This window comes from Ursus arctos, unplaced genomic scaffold (genome assembly GCF_023065955.2).
Source record: "Ursus arctos isolate Adak ecotype North America unplaced genomic scaffold, UrsArc2.0 scaffold_30, whole genome shotgun sequence".
NCBI classification, from domain to species: domain Eukaryota; kingdom Metazoa; phylum Chordata; class Mammalia; order Carnivora; family Ursidae; genus Ursus; species Ursus arctos.
In genome coordinates this window covers 21,759,324-21,778,858 of record NW_026622986.1, presented here as the reverse complement: position 1 = coordinate 21,778,858, position 19,535 = coordinate 21,759,324, and the positions used below count along the sequence as shown (strand labels likewise).

At 42.8% G+C, this 19,535-nt stretch overlaps 1 protein-coding gene across 1 annotated transcript in view; it reads right to left on the bottom strand.

The window, feature by feature from the left end:
* RSU1 (Ras suppressor protein 1) overlaps positions 1-19,535 on the bottom strand; it is a 187,860-nt gene that overhangs the window by 112,562 nt on the left and 55,763 nt on the right. The window contains exons 5-7 of the mRNA XM_026479004.4: positions 15,797-15,915; positions 14,065-14,147; positions 13,678-13,792 (exon numbers count right to left, since the gene is read on the bottom strand). Coding sequence (XP_026334789.1) covers positions 13,678-13,792; positions 14,065-14,147; positions 15,797-15,915 — 317 coding nt within the window. The remainder of the gene's footprint in view (positions 1-13,677; positions 13,793-14,064; positions 14,148-15,796; positions 15,916-19,535) is intronic.

Genomic DNA, 19,535 nt, shown 5'->3' with positions numbered 1-19,535 from the left:
CGCTCAAAGAAATAGAAAAACCTAAGGAGCCTTATATTTATGAAAACAAAATTATGAATTCATAATTCAAAACTTTTTCCACAAAGAAAACTCAAGACCCATAGGGCTTCACTAATGAATTCTTTCAAACACTTAAAAATATCAATTTTACAAATTGTACCAGAACAGGATATTGCTAATACAAAAAGTGTACAAAGATACTATATGAAAGGTAGAGACCAATATCTCTCATGAACTGAAGTGGAAAAATTTTCAAGAAAATATTAGCAAATCAAATCCAGAAATACATAAAAATAAAAATACAAAAAATGGAAACCATACAATTATCTCAATAGATGCAGAGAGAGCATTAAACAAAATCCAACACCATTTCATGATAAAATCATCCTACAAACAAGGAACAGAGGGCGCTTTCTACACCTGACAAAGGTCATCTACAAATAACTTAACAGAAAACATACTTAATGGGGAAAGGTTGGAAGCTTTATGTCTAAGATAAGGAATAGGATAAAGATGTCTGCTCTTGTCACTTCTATTCAACCTTATGTTCTAGAGGTTGCAGTCAAAGCAATTAGGCAAGAAAATGAAATAAAAGGCATCTAAATTAGAAGGCAGGATGTATAACTATCTCTAATTGCAGATGACATGACCTTGTATAGAGAAAATTCTAAGGAATCCACTAAAAACTAAAACTAATAAATGAGTCCACCATCATTAGAGAACACAAGATCAATACAAAAATCAACTGTATTTTATATACTAGCAATGAACAATCTGAAAATAAAAAAATAATTTTATTTACAATAGCATCAAAAAGAATAAAATGTTTAGGAAATTTAACAAAGGAAGTGTAAATCATATACTCTGTAATTGACAAAATATTACTGAAAGAAATTAAAGAAGATTGAAATAAAAGACATTTTATTTTCTGTTCATGGATCTCAAATTCAATATGACAGCAAGACTCTCCAAAATAATCTACAGATTTGATGCAATCCTTATCAGAAGCCAGTTGGCTTCTTTGTAGAAATTGATAAGCTACTCCTTGAATTCATATGGGAAGTGAAGAGACTCAAAATAGCCAAAATAATCTTGTAAAAGAATAACAAAGTTGGAACTAATGTGTCCCAATTTCAGAACTTAATAAGAAGTAACAGTATTAAAGACAGTGTAGAACTTACATCAAATAGACATATAGATCAATGAGACAGCCTTGAGAGTCCAGAAATAAAATCATGTATTTATGGCCAAATCATTGTTAACAAGAGTGCCAAGACCACTCAATGAGGAAAATACCGTCTTTTCAACAAATGGTGCTGGGACAACTGGATAGCCACATGCAAGACAATGAAACTGAATCTTTATTGGATCACATACAAAAATTAAACCGATCAAAAGGGATCAAAATTCTAAACATAAGAGCCAAACTTGGGGGAGACAGGGGAATTGTGGAATGATAGCTAATGGGTATAGAGTTTCTTTTCCAACTAATAAAAATGTTCCAAAACTGTGGTGATGGTGGTACAACTCTGAACATACTAAAAATGCTGAACTGTATACTTCAAATGTGTGTATTATATGGTATGTAAATTACATTTCAATAAAGCTTTTACTAAAAAAAAAAAAAAGATAATATAGTAATACCAAGTGGGCTTTAGTATAAAAATACGACACTGATTTAACATATGAACAATCAATATAATTCGCCACACTGGCAAATAAAGGAGATGTATTAGTTAACCACTGCTGTACAACATAGTACTCTAAAACTTGGAACTTATCACAAATAACATTTATTATCTTAACACTTTCCCAGGGTAGGAATCTGAGAGTGGCTTATCTGCATAGATCTGGATCAGGGTCTTTCAGGAAACAGCTGGGCTGCCAGTTTGGGGCTAGTCAATGACTGGGGCTGGATGATCCACTTCCAAATTCCCTCAATAAGGTTGTTTACAATATGACAACTGGCTTTCCCTAAGAGCAAGTGACTGTAGAGTTAAAGAGAGAAAGGGCACGAGAGCATACCCAAGATAGGAGCTGCAGTGTCTTTTATAATTTAGTCTCACAAGTGACATGTTGTTATTTTTACTGTATTCTATTGGTCACAAAGACCAATGGGAGCAGACTGCACAAGGGTATGAATACCAGGATACAGGGATCATTAGGAGACACCTGGAGGATGGCTACCAGAGGAGAAAAATCATATGATTACCTCAAGAGAGGCCAAAACAAAACAAACAAAAAAAACCCCAAAACCTTTTGGCAATATTTAATACCCATTCACAAGCTAGGAATAAAAGGAAACTTCCTCAACCTGATAAAAAAAGTGTTTTCTAAAGATATAACTAGTATCCATTTAACAATGAACAATAATACTTTCCCCCTAAGATCAAGATAAGGCAAGAATATTCCTTCTCACTGCTTCTATTCCACATTGTAGTGAAGGTCCTAGCCACTGTAATAAGGCAAGAAAACAATAAAGAACAGTAATTGGAAAAAAAGAAATACAATGATCTTTTTGGGGAGACAAGATGATTACGTATATAGAAAATCTTAGGAAATATGCCACAAAGAAAAAAAAAAAAAGCAAAACAAATAAGCCAACAAAAACCCTACCAGACCTAGACTTATACGGAAATGAAAAACTACAGGAACCAAGGTCAATTTACACAAAGCTGTTGTATTTTTAAGTGCTAGCAATAATGAAAAATGAAATTTAAAAAATTCCACTTACAATAGCATCAAAAACCTAAAATACTTAAGGATAAATTTAACAAAATATATGCAAGTAAAAACTATAACATTGCCAAGAGAAATTTTAAAAACCTAAACAAATGGAGAAATATATCATGTTCACAGATTGGAAGGCTCTATATTGTTAAGATGCAAATTCTCTCGAAATTGATCTGTCAGTTCAGTCAAATTCCAATGAAAACCCCAGCAGGATTCTAAAATGTATATACATGTACAAAGGATACAGACTAGCCAAAACAATTTTGAAAAAATAATTTACACTATGTGATTTCAAGACTTCTTCCAAAGCTACAGTCATCAAGGCAACATGGTACTGCTATGAAGGTACAACAAGGAAACATGCTATACCTACATTTATACAATAAATTAGCTTTTGACTAAGCACCAACGCAATTCTTTAGGAAAAAAAATGCTTTTCTACTCATGGTGCTAGAAACATTACTTGTATGGAAAAAAATGATCTCATACACAAAATTTGAGCTGATCACAGATCCAAGCCTACACGAAAGCAGGGTTTTTCTTTCCTCCCTCTCACCACCCACTGATACCTCCCAAGGGACTCAGAACTGCACATGACACAATGTTGGTGCTAAGTATTTGGTGAATAAAAGAACTATGCATGAGAAAAACCACCTGCCATTGTAAAAATAAAAAGGAAGAGACCAGTGAGTGGGACAGTGAGAAAAACTGTCATGTGAGTTGTTGAGAGCTGAAGGTACCACCTCTGCTACTAGTCAGGAGGTGACAGTTCCAAGCAGAGAGAAAAGATCAAGAAGAACTAAGAAGCAGACATTGAGAGTAGCCCGTGTGTGAGTGAGAGAGGGGCCAGAGCAGCATACAAACATGGAGGCCAGAGCATCTGGCGTCTCACGGCTCAACAGGGCAGATTAAAGAATTCTAATCACAGAAGTGATGTAGTCCACTGTGTGATTTCATAAAAGCACCTTGAATGCTGTGTGAAGAATGGATTGGATGGAGAGAGGTAGGAAGCATGGAAAGCAGGAGGCTCTTGCAGCAACCCAGGTGAGAGGAGGGGGTGGCAGGCCCCTTGCAGCATGGGAGTTCAAGTGGAACACTAGGGCTGGCATTCTAACAGATCTGGGTATTGGTTATAATTTGTTTGTCGTTTTCAACTATTAGTTTCGTTGTTTCCTTCAAAGATTTACTTTCTGACTTCATTTAGTACTGTGCCCGAAACCCAAAAGCTTACAGGAATACACTGTAAGGAGCTGGCGGTCAGAATCTGACATGGTCAGGTAGATAGGGGCTGTCCAAGGAAAAGAGTCATTCTTCTTAGAATAGCATATATAAAAAGCAACAGAGAGGGTACTGGGCTCCATTTAAATTACAGAACATGTTGACAATGAGCATGGGGATATTTGCTAATATTAGAAGGCGTGTTACAGCCTAAAAGTTTACAGAAGTACAAACGCCACCCTCGGACGCTTTCCTGCAGCAGACAGCTGACTCATGGAATACTCAGTTAAAAACGGGAACAACTTGGAAAGGTCTAGATAAACATACATAGGCCGATCCATGATGAGTTATGGTAAGACACAGTTTCAGGGTCTATCACTCCATTTCTGGTGTTGCCAGCATAAAGGACACCACCTCCCACTTCACCCCTATCCCAGCCCTGACCCCCCAAAACACACTCACACATACAATGCCATTCAGGTCTAAGTTAGTATAACATGGCTTAATTTTTTTTTAACACAGGACTAACATAATATCTAGGAGATGGCTTTGAGGGAAATGCTACATAAACGTAAGATATTATATAGGTATTCAGGTGATAAGAACTGTAGTTACAGATATGCCTCTGGAATTTAAAAAAAAAAATGAAATCTAGAATCTCAGTACCGCCGGCATTTCTCCCAGGGCAAGAATACATTTAGTGTCCTATTAAATCAAAGAATGGTCCACTGCAAACAGTGGCATGCCTTAGCAGCTGGCGTTAACATAGATTGACGCACAAGTTCAATCACACTGAACCTGACAGTGGGCTTCCTGAAATTTATAATGCAGAATGGAAACGTTTTATGTGTTGTAACTTCCCACCCCTTTTAAGGCAATAACTCACCAGGCAGAAATATAATTCGCTGAGGATTTTTTAAAATCCACACTTTAGAGCATTTTCTGGGGTTAAAAATTCACTGAAATAAAATATATAAAATGAAACTTGTTAAAAAATATCACGCAGGAGACTGACGGGAATCATTTTTGATTATCAACTAAGACCATGGGAATAAAAAAATAGGAAATATTTCTTGTGAAGTAGGTCGACAGAATATTAACACAGAATAAAATATAAGAGCATGTAATAGAATTCCAGCCCAAACTGAAAGTTTGGTAAAGATTTTTCTAGTCCTGGCAGTTTCTTTATTTTTCACAGAATAAAAAGTAAGGCAACTGTTTGGAATCACCCTAATCTGTCATCTAACAATAAATGATTTTTTAAATTGGTTTACTATTGATACATTTATGGATATACTAGAGGAATACTTTTGGGGGGGGTTAGCTTCTTTAAAAAAAATTTTTTTTGAGTATAGTTGACACACAAATGTTTCATGAATTTTCAGGTGTACAACACGGTGATTCAACATCTCTACACGTGATCCTCCCCACCCATGTGGCACCGTCTGTCCCCACACAACCCTATTGCGGTACCGCCGACTATATTCCCTATGCGGTGCCTTTTATCCCCATGACTTCTTCATCCCCCACCTGGAAGCCTGTATCTCCCGTCTCCCCACCCCCTTCCCTCTGGCAACCATCATTCTAGTCTGTGTAAATGATTCTACTTTTTGTTTATCTGCTTTGTTTTTTAGATTCCATGTGTGAGTGAAATCATATGGCATTTGTCTTTCTCAGTCTGACTTACTTCACTTAGCATAGTGCTCTCTCGCTCCATCCATGCTGTCACAAGTGGCATGATTTTCCTGGCTCTGATACCCCACCATACATATATACCACATCTTCTTTAGACGAATGCTTTTTTTTTTAAGATTTTATTTATTTATTTGACAGAGAGAGAGACAGCCGGCGAGAGAGGAAACACAGGCAGGAAGAGTGGGAGAGGACGAAGCAGGCTCCCAGCGGGAAAGCCCGATGTGGGGCTGGATCCCAGGACCCTGGGATCACGCCCTGAACCGAAGGCAGATGCTTAATGACTGAGCCACCCAGGCGCCCCTAGATGAATGCTTATTTTTGAAGTTGAAAGATAGGAACTAAAAATCTGATTTTGTCAGTATCAAGCCATGGAGCTTTGGACCAAGTCACAATCTTCCAACACACCTTTAAAAGGTGGACAAAGAACTTTCCTTGCCTACATTATAGAACCAAGATTAAAATCTATGAAACTATTTTGTAAATTATATTTTGTGTAAAAACAGAGGTATTTATGTAATTCTACCTAGCCTAAAAGTCACTTCAAAAACATGTTTACGATCAACTGCCAAATTTAATTTCGTACAAGTAGCACACTTCATAATTCCATAAAGAGAGCACTCACTGCTCTATTAAACTGGCTATCATGACGTCTGGCAACCTTTCCACAGACTATTATGTCTTTGGAGGTATGTATCTTTGTGAGGATTTAACCCAGAGAGCCTTTCCCCCCATAAAATGCTGTAATTTTATATTTTACTTTGTCTTAGAACAGACGTAAAGCAAAAGCAGCCGATGGGTGCCTGGGTGGTGCAGTCAGCTGAGCAGCCGACTCTCAGTTTCAGCTCAGGCTGTGATCTCAGGGTTGTGAGATCGAGCCCCACGTCGGGATCCGCGCTCAGTGAGGAGTCTGCTTCAGATCCTCCCTCCCTCTCCCTCTGCCCCTCCTACTCGTGCTCACTCTCTTCCTCTTAAATAAATAAAACTTAACCCCCCACCCCCAAAAAATGCAGCCAGTGGTCCTAGCCTTGGTTAGCCTGCTGTAGTTACTGTGGCAGGAGTCGGACCCACCTGCCAGTCTAAGTTGTGTAATTACAAGCTCATTATTAAAACCGTAACCCCGGATTGAATGGACGGCAGTGAAACCCTCACTTCCTGCCAGGCCTCTCGCACACCCGGAGTGTTTGCCATGTGGAGTTGCTCCATGGGCCTTCAGCCCCAGCTCCCTGCTCTGCCCGTCCCCCGACACCCCCCGCGCTGCTTCTCGCCATCCACACGGGAAGCTGATGTACAGCCATTCTTCTACCCACAGGAGAAACCAAGTCATCAGTGTGCCCTGGAGGCTCTGGCTTTCTGACGTTCTCGGTCATTCTTCCTCTCCAGGGGCTTCTCCCTGTCAAACGGGTGGGGCTTGGGCGACCGCGATGCTTAGACTGTTTGAGATGAGCCTGGTTTCAGAAAACCGGCCCGTGGGTAGTCAAGATTTGATAGTATAAAATCCACTGTGTGTGTGTGACACGTACACATATACACACACGCACCTGTGCACCTATGCTCACTGACCCAGTACTTACTGAGCGGTTGTACTTACTCCCGGCAGGGGGCTAAGTTCCAGACGCAGATTACTCTTCGATCTTCAGAACAACGCGATGACAAGGGACTACTGCAAACCCCGTCCCACACGAGGCGCAGAAGGTAGAATAACCACCTGTCCAAAGTCACAGAGCACGGAACCCTAGCCTGCTGAGGAAGAGGTTCGCCTCCATATTCTACTGTACACATTAAAACATGGGCTGTTGTTGCTGCTGTTGTTTTTAAACCTCTGGTTAAAATAACTGGGAAGTAACGGAGTAAACATAACACAAAAGACAAGAAACAAGACACTTACAATCTGGGATATGATTGACCAAAAAAGAATACTGCATTTCCTTCTCGCCTGCCTCCATAAAGAAAGCATTTTTCTTTAGCTTCTCGACTCCCATAAATAAAAGGATTAAGAGGTGTAATACAAAGGATTTTTAGACTGGTATCTTCCCTCTTTTTTTTTTTTTTTTTTAAGATTTTTATTTATTTATTTGACACAGCGACAGCCAGTGAGAGAGAGACAAGCAGGGGGAGTGGGAGAGGAAGAAGCAGGCTCCCAGCAGAAGAGCCTGATGTGGGGCTCGATCCCAGAATGCCGGGGTCACGCCCTGAGCCGAAGGCAGACGCTTAACGACGGAGCCACCCAGACGCCCCAAGGTACCTTCCCTCTTTCTTAATTCTGTTCATTCTACAGAATTATAATTGGAGGGAAATTCTCGCTTTCTGACATCACTGACTCTGAATGGAATGAGTACTGTTTCCATTCTTCACAAATAGGCTAGGAAGGGGTACATATGCTTCTCGTATTCCTGTAATAAAGAATACCATTGATTCCTGGCATACGAAGCAGGACGCTACGCCAGCCAGCCCCAGGTGTATGCAGCACTGCACACGTCCCCCCCACTGCTTAAATTGCTGTAGATACAGTTCCAACATCTAAACCACTTTGCTTTGTTGCATGCCTAGCTGACCAAGGTCCTTTCCTTCTCTAAAGGCAATTATCTGGGTGACAAATGCAGGAGAAGAGGTCCCAGGACTGTCTAGAAGCCAAGAAACCAGAAATGATTCCAGCAAGAGCAAGTCACTGAACCCTAGACAATGTAGCAGAGACCATGCAAAACCATACAATTCACATCTTCAGCTTGTAAGACAACAGCTCTCTCGTGTGCAAGAGAAAACGCAGAGTGGAAGACCGGACAGCTCAGAGAGCCACCAGCTCTGACATCACCGTGATGTCGTCCGCTCTGGTGCTCTGTCTGTTCGGAGGCCTGGTCGGGGCATGCGCCCTTCCTTCCTCCCTAGCAAGGGAGGTCTTGTTTCCTCTCCCCTCACTAATGCTTCCACTAAATGAAACTGGGTGAAACCTCACTTAGTCACATCGCTGTTCTTTTGAAGAGACTGACTATTGGCTGCAAATATGGGTCCCAAAGAGACCTTCGGATTCAGACAGGCTCAGAAGAAGATTTCAGCTGTGTCTATTTCCTGCTTTCACTGGCAGAATTAACTGCACATGTCAGGAAAAACTCTTGTCCTATGAAGCAAAGCACGTCCACTGACCTAGCACGGGGGAGCCACGGTGGGGCCAACTGGGGGAAGCCACAGTCCCTGTGCTAGCCACAGATACCTGCCTGGGAGCCAGGCCGACTCATCAAGGTCCCCAATCCTTCCGGCTTTAGTGTTTAGGAACTAGAGAGCTTCAAGGCTCTATCTCCTATGGTTACACCCAAGGAATCTCATCCACTCGGTGGCTTACGTTTATGTTGATAATGCCCCAAATTATATATTAGCCCAGACCTCTCTCCCAACTCCAGACCCCACTATCCAGGTGACCTCTCGATGAGACATCCGAAAGTCAGCTCAAATTTAGGATACCCACAACTCGGCTTGTGAGTAGCTCCTCTCCTCCCCACGTCTCCCTCCATCCCTTCCCATTATCTTCCCCATGCTTTTAGCTTCCCAGGTCCAAAACCTCACAGTCAACCTCCACTCTCCCCCTCTCCCAGGTCATCACTAATTCCCGATCATTCTGCCTTTGAAACAGACCCAGAATATGACCATTATCGCCCTCTGGATGAACATAGAAGGGCCACCTTCCTTCTGGAGGCTTCAGAGAAAAATCCATTTCCTTGGTTTTTTTCAGTTTCTGGAGGCTGCCCACATTCCTTGGCTCAAGGCCACTTCCACGATGCATCACTCCAACCTCCTGACTCAGTCATGGCATCTTCGACTACTGTCTCTGACCCTCCTGCTTCCCTCTTCTAAAACTTGTATGATTACACTGGGCTCACCCTGATAATCCAGGATAATCTCTGCATCTCCAGATTCTGAAACACGTCGGCAAAGTCCTTTTGCCATGCAAGATGACAAATGCCCAGGTTCTGGTGAATGGGAAGAGGGCACTTTTGGGGGCTGTTATTCAGCCTGCCACACCACCTCACTCAGAGCAAAAACCCAAGTCCTTACAATGCCCACAAGTTCCCATGTGATCTAGTCCCCACTTCCTAACTGAGCTCACCTCTTCCAACCCTCTCCTTGCTCGCTGCATTCCAGCCATGTGAATCATGTTGTTACTCAACACCGGAACACCACAGGACCTTTGCACTCGCTGTTCCCACTGCCAGGAAAGCTCCCTCCCTCATTTAGGTCTCTGCTCAAATGACACCAGCTTAAGAGTGAGGCTTTCTCTGCTGACTCTGTATAACAGAGTAATATTTCATCCCCCCCATTGAGACACTCCCTTCCATGCTAATTTTTTTTCACAGAGCATTTATCATCTGATATGTTATCCATCCATCCATGCATCCATCCTCCCCCACGGCAGGATCACAGGGGTGTCTGTCCCTTGTCATATCTCCAAGAAATGAGCATGAAGCTGGGACCCAATAAACAGTTGATGAATAAGTGAATTTTACTTTACTAGAAAAATAAGTTCCTTGGAGACAAGACCTGGCCTAGAGTAGGAACTTAATAAATGTCTGAATGAATGAAAAAAATGAATGGGTGAATGACAGACCCAGTTTACATCTAATTACTATAAGTGTATGAACCAACATCAAATCAAGTGCATTACTGTTTAGGAATCAGGCACAACAGGTAAAGTAATTTACTCAAGGATTTGCAACAAAAGTAAAGTAATATAATTACATAGAAAAAATTCCAGGCAAGCCCCTGACTTTATTTCACTGTGTCCCTGAACATTTTAGACCTGACACATCAGAACTCATCTGGATTCCGTGCTTGGTTCAAATACTCTTAACCAACAAGGCTTTAAGTTGTTAAACTCCAAGCTTATTTTTAAAGAAAATTTCACAGAAATCCCAAAAGCACTTACTTCGCTTATTCTGATACATAAAATATGCCATACAGGGGAGGGATCATTATCCACACTCGACGACGCACCCAGGAGCAAACCTGCAGGCCAGGGGATGCCGTAGGGACAGAGAGAACCCACTTCAAGCTCACGGTCCCTAGCTCAGTCATCGGCCAGCCAGGGCAGCTCCAGAGGCTCACCTTAGCCATCGATGACAAGTCAAACCAGACATTCCCGCTGTGGCTGGACGGCTACGGGAGGGGGCAGGGCGGGGTGGGGGTGGAGAACCCCAGGGTCAACACAACCGCCTGGGATCAGCCTAGCCGAACAGCACCTGTGTCACGGAGGGCAGCTCTTCCGCACCTTGCAGTGTCATTACGGCCCTGCTGCTGACACACCAGCCCAGCAGGCCACACGACGGCCACGCGGGAGCAGCTGTTCTCCTGCTCACCTGGGGAAGTGAGCCAGCGCTGGGCTTTATTCACACTTGGAAACCGCTTCCTGGGAATCCTTTTGCGAATGGAAACGAGAACACCACAGTGGTTAGGAATCCTGACCCGGAGAACAGGTTGACGGGGTTCAAATCAAGCCTCTGTGACTCACTAGCCGTGCCCCGATGGATGGCCCTAAACTCTAGTCTTCTTACCTCTAAAAAGTCGACTTACGAGTCTTATGACAATTATGGGAGATAAAGCAAGAAAAGCTCTCGTCGTAACGCTTGGCCCAGGAGGCCTTAGTACACGCTGGCTACTATCATAGCTATCGTTATATTCCTATGTAGTATATTGTTCTTGATTCTAAAAAAAAAAAAAAATCGCCCTTCAAAAATAAAGACTACATCTGTCTTATCTTTGGTTTAGATTTGTAATAGCAACTCCCAGGGATTTATCATTTATTTCCAGCTAAGTATTTGCCTGCAATTAGGGAAAGCTGCCCCCAGGCAGATGTTGAGATTAAGCTTGCCTCGGTGTGGCTTAAAAAATTAAGTCACTGAGTGACTTTGTCCTCATTCTACTCTTGAATTAAAAAATGATACAATTTGTTATTGGAAAGCTTAACAGAAATGTTAGATAGATATGACTAGATGCCATATTTAAATAGGATAAGCGATGTGAGTTAAGATTTCAAAACATGTCAGTACATAGGTAGGTGGTCACCAAGGATTATTTTTCTGACAAAGTATCATCTAATAGAAATCACTGATGAATGCCCTACATTGCCTCTTTGCCTGAAAAATGAAACAAAACAACAAAACACACTTTTAAAAAAATTTTTCTCCTAATCATAATAACCAAGGATGCACACCAGAAGCATAGAGTGAGTTTTTCCAAATTACATAAGAATTAGTCTTGAGGCGCTTGGGTGGCTCAGTCGGTGAAGCGTCCAACTCTTGATTTCAGCTACGGTTGTGATCTCAGGGTCGTGGATCAAGCCCCGAGTTGGGCTCAGCACAGAGTCTGCACGAGAGTCTCTCCTTCTCCCTCAACCCCTCTCCCTGCACAGTGCGCTCTCCCCCTCTTTCTCAGATAAATAAATAAACAAATAAATAAAATGTTAAAAAAAAAAAAGCCTCACACGTGGAGATTTTGCTTCAGCAGCTCAGGGAAGCAGCAGGTGGTTGCATCCTGCGAAGCCCCCCCCCCCCCCCGTATTACTAATGCTATCCCCTATGGCTAACAATCACTGTACAAACTCTTTCTTTTGACAGGGAGTTTGTTGCCTTAAAAACTTTTGCAGAGATTTTCTTCTTGATCCCCTAGCCTGTTCCTAAAGTAAGACGTGGCTACTCGTAACTCCAGGAAGAGAAGGTGCTGAGCTACTCTCAGCCCTTGAAATCAGTACCAATTCCTCCAGACATTTTACAACAACAAAGCTGCTGAAGGAGATCGGGTGGGGATGGGGCTGAACTTGACGTCTGTTCCATGAGATCATGTGAATGCTTTTCATTTAGACCAGCACTGCCCCACAGAGCATCCTGGCTGGCAGAAACGTTGCATAACTGCATTTTCCCCCAGGGCAGCCATGAGCCAGACGTGGCTACTGAGCCCTCAGAAGTGTGGCTTGTGGCTTCCATCACCGGATGCAATGCTCTGGACAGACATCAAACTCTGGCTGTGCGTGGCCATCCCAGCGCCTCGCTCTCTGAGGCCCTCATTCCATTAGCCCGTCCAGTACTCGTTCCTTGAGCACCCACCTGAAGCCCGGCACATGGCAGGCATGGGGGACGGAGCAGAAGCAAACACAAAACCCACCCTCCTCGCGTGGAGCTTACATTCTCATTTTTGATAACTGGCCTCTTTCAACCACCAGACTCATGTGAGGTACTTGCTCCAAGAACTCTGGGTTAAATGTGTTTTTTAAAATTACGCTCTTACGAAGCAGAAAAGCAAATATTCATAGTTTGAAGGACAATACAGTTCAATGGATTGGAGAAGTTAGAGGACACAGAGTCTGCAGGAGCAAAGAGAAGGAAACTCGGGAAACCTTTCCAGAGGGGCAGAGTAGCCTCAGCCATGGGATAACAGGTTTGAACGTTATTTCCGAGAGAGGTCCTACGCCCACCCCGGGCCAGGTGACTGAGCAGGCAGAGTGTCACGAGTCATCTGTCCCAGGAGCAGGACCAAGGGGGTCCCAGCTGGAACATATTTAACAACTGCCCCTGGAAATGGAGTCAGAGGAGAACCAAGTACATGACTAGCAAAGGTATTTTCACGCAGCTATAACAAATACTCTAGGTGGTGTAAGTTTTCAAAAAATTAAGAGATTAAGAAAAGTAAGAGTGATGGTTTGATTAGAAAATTTTTAAAAATCATCAGATGGCAAAAGAGGAGCCCTGGACAAGGCCGCTACTACTCATCTCGGGCTCTTTCCCCCCGACGCCGCGCAGGGGCCGAGCTGGCTGAGCCCTCCTCGCAGTTTCTCGGGCCCTGGGTGGGGTGTGGCTGCTGAACAGAGCAGCAGGACAGGTCAACCCGTAACAGCTGGACCCTGGGCAAGGACAAATGCTACCAGAAATGATCAGAAAGGGCACCTCGGTGGAGGGGGCCTGCCAAGAGGAGCAAGGGCCGTTTGGAATTGCCACATTTGGATCACTGCTATTAATTAAACCCCGAACTCAGATCATTCATCAGCAACCTTACCTAGTTCTGGGGGCAGAACGGTCAGGCGATTCCCCTGAATGTGGAGCTCCTTAAGCTGAGTGAGCTCCCCGATTTCTTTAGGCAGCGAGATCAGGTCGTTATCCCTAAGGCTGAGCTAAATATAAGAAAACAAGGAGTTGTCAAAACAGTGTTCACGTAAAGAGGCGCTCAACAGCAACTCTCGTCCTTTCCCGTGCCCTCTCTCCTTTGAAGGCTCAATCCCTTCAATTTATTTACAAGTGCCTGCAGATGAACCAGAAATAGTAGCAGGAGGAGTGGTGGATTCCCGCAAAACAAACCGTACTCCTGCTCAAATTGACTTGATTCCACTCCTACAAGGGCTGCAGAAGTGAATTGATTTTCTAAGAATTTAGATAAATTACTTACTATCTGCAACTTTGTGAGCTTCCCAATATCTGGCGGCAGGATTTCAAAATCGTTGTCACTTAGATAGAGTGCACGCAGGGTGGCTGCAAATTAAACAGCAATATATAAACAGGGTGGCACGGAATCCAACCATTTGAGGTCTGATCAATACAAGGGAGTCAGCTTTGATTAATAACCCCGGCTCGGTGGAAAGCCTGTGACACACCTAGGGCTCACAATAATAAGAAGCAGGTCAAACTTAGATTTACTGGCTTATTGTGGGGCTGGTGTGTTCAGGAAAACATCTATATCCAAGAGGACTGACACAATTAACAACTCTGGGCACCAGCAGTTTTTGGCACAGGGTTGCAAGACGCTTTCAAAAAAGGTAGCGATTTTTCTTCTATTATTTCCGATTCACATTTATGCTTTGCACCCAAAGGGGAACCAAGAAAACCAGTGTCACCTGTATCAATGCTGAGGGCAAAAGAGCTCTATCATTTAAATGCGACTCTGTTAAAAACAAATAACTAAAAGGCTTTCGGGTGAGGAAGACCATAAGCACAGTTCGTTGTTTTCGTAATCAGGCTAATTATTATTAATTCTTTCTCTAGCCTTAGCAACAAAAATAAATGAAGACAAAGCAGCTACCATGATGATACAGAGTTTAAAACTAGAGAAACCCTAACTTAGGTAGAATATCGGTGATAAAAATTTGTTCACAATATTACACAGTGATAATATGACTCCCAGATGATGGAACGAGAACATTCTAAGGCATCTTTTTGATCCCTAACCAAAAAAGGAGAAGTATAGTCAGATGTCTGTTTTGTTTGCTTACAGGTATGCAATTACATTCTAATGTTTTAAAATTCGACAGAACTCTATGTCAATATACACAACAAAATTTCCTTCATGGCCCAAGAAAATATTTTAGAATTGGCTTCATGTGCTTGAGAAAGTCTGGGAATGAGAATATGCATAAGGTTATAAATGAAATTTTGGAGACGAGCTCAGAAAATTCAGAATCGCTGGATGCCATACGTGTCACTATTTGGAGAAGCAGAACACTCATTTAAGGAAAGCAAATCTTTCCTAAATATTTTGTGAGCTCTCGGAAAAATCAGTTTTTCCTCGTTTTTTACGAGCATCTGCGGCAAGAAACTTGTTAGCATAGAATACAGGTGAAAAGATCAAGTGTGCTTATCTGTGACAAACTATTTCTTCATGTTTGATCTCATACTACAGACAAAATAGACCACATCAATCAGAGTACTTGTTAAAAGACTTAAAATAAGAATCCTGCTTGGAAATGTCAAAAAGTTCTGTTACGGAGGTTTATCAAGGGCTATTTTTATAAATAATTGGTGGGAATATCTTTGGGGCAATAGCTTACAAAGAGTTAACAGCAACATGGGAGGACACATATATTATCATATTTTTTTGGCATGCTCTTTAAAAAGAAAGTCAAGTTCTTTAGCTAAATGTGAGACTTGATCTCATTTAGGTACATCAGCTCTCTCCGGAAGTTAATATGACATTACTAAGTCCACTTGAGCGCAATGGTGTCAGGTAACCATATATCAAATATACATACTGCTGAGCTATGGAGGGATATTCAAAAGAAATGTGTGAAGAAAAAAATATATACGTCCAATAATTTCTCTTGGAGTTTGGGCCCTGGCAAATAAATTTCACTTTCAGAACGCAAAGTACCATTTTAAGGAGATTTATAGAATTAAAAGTTTCTTACTAAGGTAGAAGAAGTTTCCGGGAAGAGAATTTTCACTCAAGTTGTTGTAAGTCAAATCAAGGACCTCCAGAGCTGGGAGGGAGCCAAATCCTCGAGGCAAAGTGTTTAGTCTATTCATGCTGTGGTGGGGGGAAAAGAAAATCCAAGACGTCACACACCAAACATACGTTCACACAATACTCACATCACCTCTGTGTCGTGGGAGAGACTGAATGCTCAGAAGAGGCCATAATTCTGCCCTCACTTTATGTTCTTTTAACCAACACCGTAGTCAGAGAATCTCGATGATTACGAAACATTTAAAAATGTCTCCTTATTTTCTGCAATGGTGATGTTCAGTCATTGTGTTACCGAGAAACTTCAATCATCACCAAGTATCTGTCTTTCTAGAGAAGAACTTCCTCATGTGTGTAGCAATAATAATTCCTCAAAAGATACAGAGTAAGCTTTGTAGTTTTTAGACCATTGGCTTTATTTCATTTATTCCTCCCAATGGGAGGGGGAAAAAAAATCACTTTTTTGTTCTGCGACTACTAACGTCCAAAATGATCTCCAGTTACAACGGTGGTTGCCAGGGGCTGAGGGGGGCGGAAACAGGGAGTTGTTGTTTAATGGATATAGAGCCTGTTTTGCATGATGAGAAACTTCTGGAGATTGGCTGCCCAACAACGTGAATATACTTAATGCTACACAGTCGCACACTTAACAACGGTGAAGATGGTAAATTTTACGTCATGTGTATTTCACCATAACTGAAAATCAAAAAAATATATGTATGTATCTCCAATGAAATCTAAGGAAAATGTATTTTCTATTATTCTCTTATTTTCTTCAAGACCCTTCTTTACCTTTTTTTTTTTAAGATTTTATTTATTTATATGAGAGAGAGAGAGAGCACAAGCAGGGGGAGAGGGAGAGGGGGAGAGGGAGAAGCAGGCTCCCCGCTGAGCAGGAAGCCAGGTGTGGGGCTGGATCCCAGGACCGTGGGATCATGACCTGAGCCGTAGGCAGATGCTTCACCGACTGAGCCACCCAGGCATCCCAAGACCCTTATTTTTCTTAATGTGGTGTTCTTTAAGCACACTTAAAAGAGGATTTAAAAAAAATTTTTTAAATCTAACATAAGCTGACAGATACTGAAAGGTCAGAGGGACTGTGATGCTAAAATAATTCAAGGCCTCGAGCCTCCTTATACTAGATACGATCCTGTCCACACCTGCCAACCACCCGCCAGCCAGGCCGCACAAGAAAGAACTGACGGCACAAGGGGAAACCAAGAGAAAAGTGATTTCTACCTCTTGGGTAGAAAAGTCATTGGTTAACTTTACACTTAATAAAATGGCCTCCATAGGGACACCTGGGTGGCTCAGTCGGTGAAGGATCTGCCTTCAGCTCAGGTCATGATCCCAGGGTCCTGGGATCGAGCCCCACATTTGGCTTCCTGCTCAGTGGGGAGCCTGCTTCTCCCTCTGCCTGCCACTCCCCCATTTATGCTCTCTCTCTCTGTCAAATAAATAAATAAACAAATCTTTAAAAAAATAAAAATAAAAATAAAATAACTTCCATGACCATTTGCTGTAATGACGACAACCGATATTTTCTACCAATTCACAATCTGTGAAGCACACTTATGTCAAGTATTCACCCGAGGCGCCAAAACTTCCGTGTACTATAGGCAGGACAGCGCTTACAACTATCTGTTTAATGCTGATGTGCATGAAGTGACAAGGACTTCTGATTCCCCCGATGAGCGTGACAGGTGTCTGAGACCACCTAGCACCTCACGGAGGCAAAGGCACCCCAATCTTGAGATTCCAATGTAAGGAGCTAAGTTGAAAAATAAAATAAAAAATAGTGGAAAAGGCGGAGAAATGGGTTTCTTTCTTTAAATACTGCTCTGTTACCCATTTTCGAAAATCACCAATCAAGGTTTTCTTTCCAAATACAGTAGCAGACGTTTGGCAGATAAGGTGCAGGAAAGCCCAGGTCAGCCTTCCTCAGAGGGAAGAGGCATCTCGGGGTGCTTCCAGCCACTCTGCAGCTGAGAGCGAGCCTGAGACTGTCTACCTCCTGGTGACAAGAACCTACTGAACTCAAGATTCTTTTTCTCCTTGAGTGACAAACCAATCCCCCCAATGCGTCAGGAATGCTGCAGAGCCCCCGTGCAGCCGGCAACAGGGACAGCAGGAAGCTCAGGAACCTGGCGGGCAGAGGCAGCCCTCACTTAAACAAATGCACACGAAGGTCCAAAAGTACTGCTGGCTGAGAACAAAGCAAGGAGCTGCAGGGACCACTGGCGGCTTCTCTGGGCACCAGCACAGGCGAGGTCTCCAACCACCTCCACCTGCACATATGGGACTGCTGCACCCGGGCCCCCCCGAGAGCCTCGGCGCTCCAGGCTCCCAGGAGAGGTCAGAGCAGAGGCAGGGGCAGAACAGAGCGAGGCGAGATGAGCAGTCCGGCTCTAGCGCGGCTAGCCGGGTGACCTTGGGGGAGTGAGTCAGCTTCTCTGAGACCCAGTTTCTTCAACTGTAAAATGAGGACAGCCATACCTTCCTAGCGGGATCGGCAGGAGGATGAGAGCTGAAAAATCTGAAGCACGTAGAAAGATGTGTGGCTCGCAAGTGGCTCTCAAGAAACAAGAGCCAGAACTACAATTATTTTTCAGGAAGTCATCGTTTGAGAGACATTGTGCGTCAGCCTCAAACAGGTAAGCTCACCCTGGGAGAAGACCATTGTGGGCAGCCTGAATTGTCAAGTGTGGTTTTCTTACCTGTGTCCTGCCAACTGACCCTCACATCACTTCCCGCGTTCGCAAAGTTGTTTATGCCTCATTCATGCCGTAACGGTATAAATTCTTTTGACTGCCTCTGAACATTTTTCCGGTGTGTCCTGGGGAAATGGGGAAGTGCCTGCATGTGATGTAGAAATTTGTAAAACCAGATAGTGGAAGGCTGGTCGGGGTCTTTTTTCCTTCTCTTTTTCAAAAGCTAGGAAGGCCCTTACTTAATGCTTCCCTTTCTGGAACGTTCTGATCTCCTGAGGTCCTCTCGCGCTCTTCTTGCTTCAACAAAACCTTCTTAGCTAAAGGTAATAATTTTTCTCATGTCCACAGTGACTTGCTCACACACTTAGCCCCCCCCCCCCAAAAAAAAATCCTAATTTGTGAACACGTAACACCACACTTGGTGAAAGCTTCCAAGTTTCACGAGATGAGCTCCAGCATCTCCCCGGGTCAAAAATTATTCCAGAAGAGTTGGGCATGGTGCTTCTGCAGTCAGATTATCCCAGATACAACTACCGACAAGTAGCCGATGTGGCTTTATATTCTGTGGAAATTAACTCTGTAAAATGAACCATGTTTAAAGAATTAAAAATGTAATACAACTTTACTTATTCAGACGGCCTAAAAATCCTCTCAGGCCTTGCCATCATCAGAATAAACAGCAAATGCTATATATATAAAATTTTAAAAACAACTTCTGGTTGAGCATGCTGTCGAAATCTGCATATGTGTGGCCTAAACGCTTTGCTGTAGGGTCTCCTGTGTATATATACATAATTTTTAATTCCTGTAGAGTTAACAGTGTTATATTAGTTTCAGGTGTGCTATCTAGTGATTCCACAATTGCACACATGACCTGCCGCTCATCACGACAAGTGCCCTCCTTAATCCCCTTCACCTATCTCACCCAACCCCCCTCATTCTGCTCCCCTCTGGTAGCCATCAGTTTGTTCC